Here is a 3,434-nt window from a genome sequence, read left to right as displayed (position 1 = left end):
TTATATCTTTTTATATATCTTTTTTGACTTTAATCTTATTAATTTATTATATGTCTCATGTCTAATCTATAAATATAACAATAAAAAGAATCTAATTGTATTCAATCATATATTGTTTTATTATAATCATCTAGAGGTGTATATATTTGATTGGAAGATCATATAATTATTTTTTAATATCAAAATTAAACATCTAGAAAAAAAAAGTATACAAGGGTCAAAAGAATACTATAAAAGCTGATTAGCTGAATATACAAAAAGCCTAAAAACAAAAAAGACATTCACTCTGATCTCTGTGTTCTCTTCCGCTTTCTTCCTTAACTCCACGGCCGCAGATCCGAGGAGTTTGGGAAACCCCTCTCTCACTCTTTCAATCTTCATTCTTCTCTCTGTTCTATTCATCTGACGCTTCTGTTTTTTCAACACTATCATCAGGTAAATCAACTCTCGTTTTTTATCAATCCGCGTTTTTAATGATTGTTTGTTTCTTTGTAATCGTGGCCGAAGCTTAATCCGATTTCTTTTTTTTTCTTCCGAAAGTTATTGTCTTTTGACCAATCCACATCCCATTGTTCATTCTCCTATTTGCTCTTCTCTTGCGATTACTAGTTATTTTTTATATAATACTGGAATTTATTGTCAAAAGTTTATTCTTTTTAAGATTTATTGCATGCCCAGATTAGATTTTTTAAGATTTAGAATGTAATCTATGTCGTAGCCATTACTCTTTGTTCTTCTACTTTTCATGCAATATACTGTATATATTTTTTCACTCTATGCTAAAGGTTGAATTTTCATGTACTTGTCTGTAATTTTGATGTCTTTCAAATTAACTACAGGCTTTCTGCCGATGGGCAAGAATTCTTCACCTCATATGATGAAGTCTATGATAGTTTTGATGCAATGGGATTACAAGAAAATCTTCTCAGAGGCATATATGCTTATGGTATAGTAGCAGATGAATGTTCCTTTGTTACTTCCTTTAAGTTCTTATTTTATACTGGTCTATCAATGTCTTAATTACTGTCTTATTTTAAGATCTGATGCATTGTTGTTGTGCTCTGCAATATTTAACCCATTGAAATTATATTCTAAAATTTGTTTCAATGTCATGCTTAACTCTTAGACAAAATCATGAGTGATATGTTTTTTTTCTAAAAGGTTTTGAGAGGCCTTCTGCAATACAGCAAAGGGGAATTGTTCCTTTCTGCAAAGGTCTAGATGTGATTCAGCAGGCTCAATCTGGAACCGGCAAGACAGCAACATTCTGTTCCGGAATTTTGCAGCAGCTTGATTATGGAGTGGTTCAGTGTCAGGCTTTGGTTTTGGCACCAACAAGGGAGCTGGCACAGCAAATTGAGAAGGTTATGCGAGCACTTGGTGATTACCTTGGTGTCAAGGTTCATGCTTGTGTTGGTGGGACAAGTGTTCGCGAGGATCAGCGCATTCTCCAGGCCGGTGTCCACACTGTTGTTGGCACTCCCGGCCGTGTTTTTGACATGCTGCGGAGACAGTCTCTTCGCCCAGATTACATAAAGATGTTTGTTTTGGATGAGGCAGATGAAATGCTTTCTCGTGGTTTCAAAGACCAGGTTTGCGCTTAATTTGTTTCAAGACTTTAAAGTGCATGTTTTTTTAAGGCTGCATTTTGTTCTGTTTCAAAACAGAACAAGACAGGATATTGAGAACATGAGACAAAGAGAGACACACAAATTAATGTTTTTGTATTTTGTTTGATGGTAAAATAAGTAACAGATAGAATAAATTCTGAATTATACAAAGGTACACTAATTAAGTGTATCATGATACAATGTTAGTGTCCATGATTTCGTGTCTTTATGTCTTTGTTTCAGTATCTCGTGCTTATAAACAAACGCATGCATTATATTTCTCTTTCTATAAGATATCTAAAATCTTGTTCTTTGATGATTGAAAAATGCAGATCTATGACATCTTCCAGCTTCTACCATCCAAAATTCAGGTTGGAGTGTTTTCTGCTACCATGCCACCAGAAGCCCTTGAGATTACAAGGAAGTTCATGAATAAGCCAGTGAGAATCCTGGTTAAGCGAGATGAATTGACCCTTGAAGGTATCAAGCAGTTTTATGTGAATGTTGAGAAGGAAGAATGGAAGCTAGAGACACTCTGCGACCTTTATGAGACTCTGGCCATCACACAGAGTGTCATCTTTGTGAACACAAGGCGCAAGGTGGATTGGCTCACTGACAAGATGAGAAGCAACGATCACACCGTTTCGGCCACACACGGCGACATGGATCAAAACACTCGCGACATCATTATGCGCGAATTCCGGTCAGGCTCATCGAGAGTTCTCATCACCACTGATTTATTGGCTAGAGGCATAGATGTGCAGCAAGTGTCTCTGGTTATAAACTATGATCTGCCAACTCAACCTGAGAACTATCTTCACCGCATAGGAAGGAGTGGAAGGTTTGGAAGGAAAGGTGTTGCTATAAACTTTGTGACTTTGGATGATGCAAGGATGCTTTCTGATATTCAGAAGTTCTACAATGTCAATGTAGAAGAGTTGCCATCAAATGTTGCTGATCTCCTCTGATAACTTCATTTTTTTCTTCTTAACTCATCAGATCTTTTATTTTTATAAGAGTTTCTTTTATTGTTTTTTTTTTTACAAGAAAAAATTTTGTCTAGAGTTCATAAATATCTTGTTCTATTTATATACCGGATTCTATAATTTTTTGTTCTATTATTTTATTATAATGGTGTTTTATCTTGTCTGTCTTTTTTTTTGTCTTTTATGATTTTGGACTAAGAATTTCAAATTCACTCATTTCGTAAGTTGGGAAAGGTGGGTGAGACAAGTGACGTTAAGTCATGGTTAAAAAGTTACATGTCAACATAGATTCAAACATGTTGGGATTAGAGATTTTTATAGAATAAGAAACTTGAGTGACATATTTCAAAAGGTGAACATTAAATCAAAAGCCGAAAGACAGTTTAAATAAAAGGAGAACTTGGGAATAATTGATAGAAGTAATGCGTATGTAATAATTAGCTTAATTTGTACATAGACTACAATGCCGGAGAGAATTAACTAAAGAAAATTTTACTCTCCTTTCTGGATTGAGACTAGTAAGAACAATCTTAAAAAACCCTATTAACATGAGAATCTAGTTATTGAAGAAAAAAAAAAAGACTTTCAAGTTTGATGATTATCTAAGAAAATTATTCGATATGCCGATTAAGAGAAGGAAATTATTACCGAACTTTATATTATTAATTTATTATCATGCCTGTAAGTAACTCTCAAAGTCTCTACATAGTATATAACTAGAAAAATGTCTTACGATGTAAACGATCACCAATCAGTTGGTTAATCATTTGACGACTTTCTCATTATTGGTGCCTGATGATGTTTTTTTTTTCCAAATTCATGGATCAACGTAATTGTT

At 34.2% G+C, this 3,434-nt stretch overlaps 1 protein-coding gene across 1 annotated transcript; it reads left to right on the top strand.

Moving 5' to 3' along the window:
* LOC107612857 (eukaryotic initiation factor 4A-8) lies at window positions 840-2,756 on the top strand (the record flags this gene model as incomplete). The annotated part of the gene is given in 3 exon segments (XM_016314618.2): window positions 840-946; window positions 1,162-1,592; window positions 1,943-2,756. Coding segments are annotated over 3 exon segments (1,174 nt in total), but the record flags the coding sequence as incomplete, so codon positions are not given.

Source organism: Arachis ipaensis, chromosome B08 (assembly GCF_000816755.2).
Source record: "Arachis ipaensis cultivar K30076 chromosome B08, Araip1.1, whole genome shotgun sequence".
NCBI classification, from domain to species: domain Eukaryota; kingdom Viridiplantae; phylum Streptophyta; class Magnoliopsida; order Fabales; family Fabaceae; genus Arachis; species Arachis ipaensis.
This window is presented reverse-complemented; position numbering and strand designations above follow the sequence as displayed.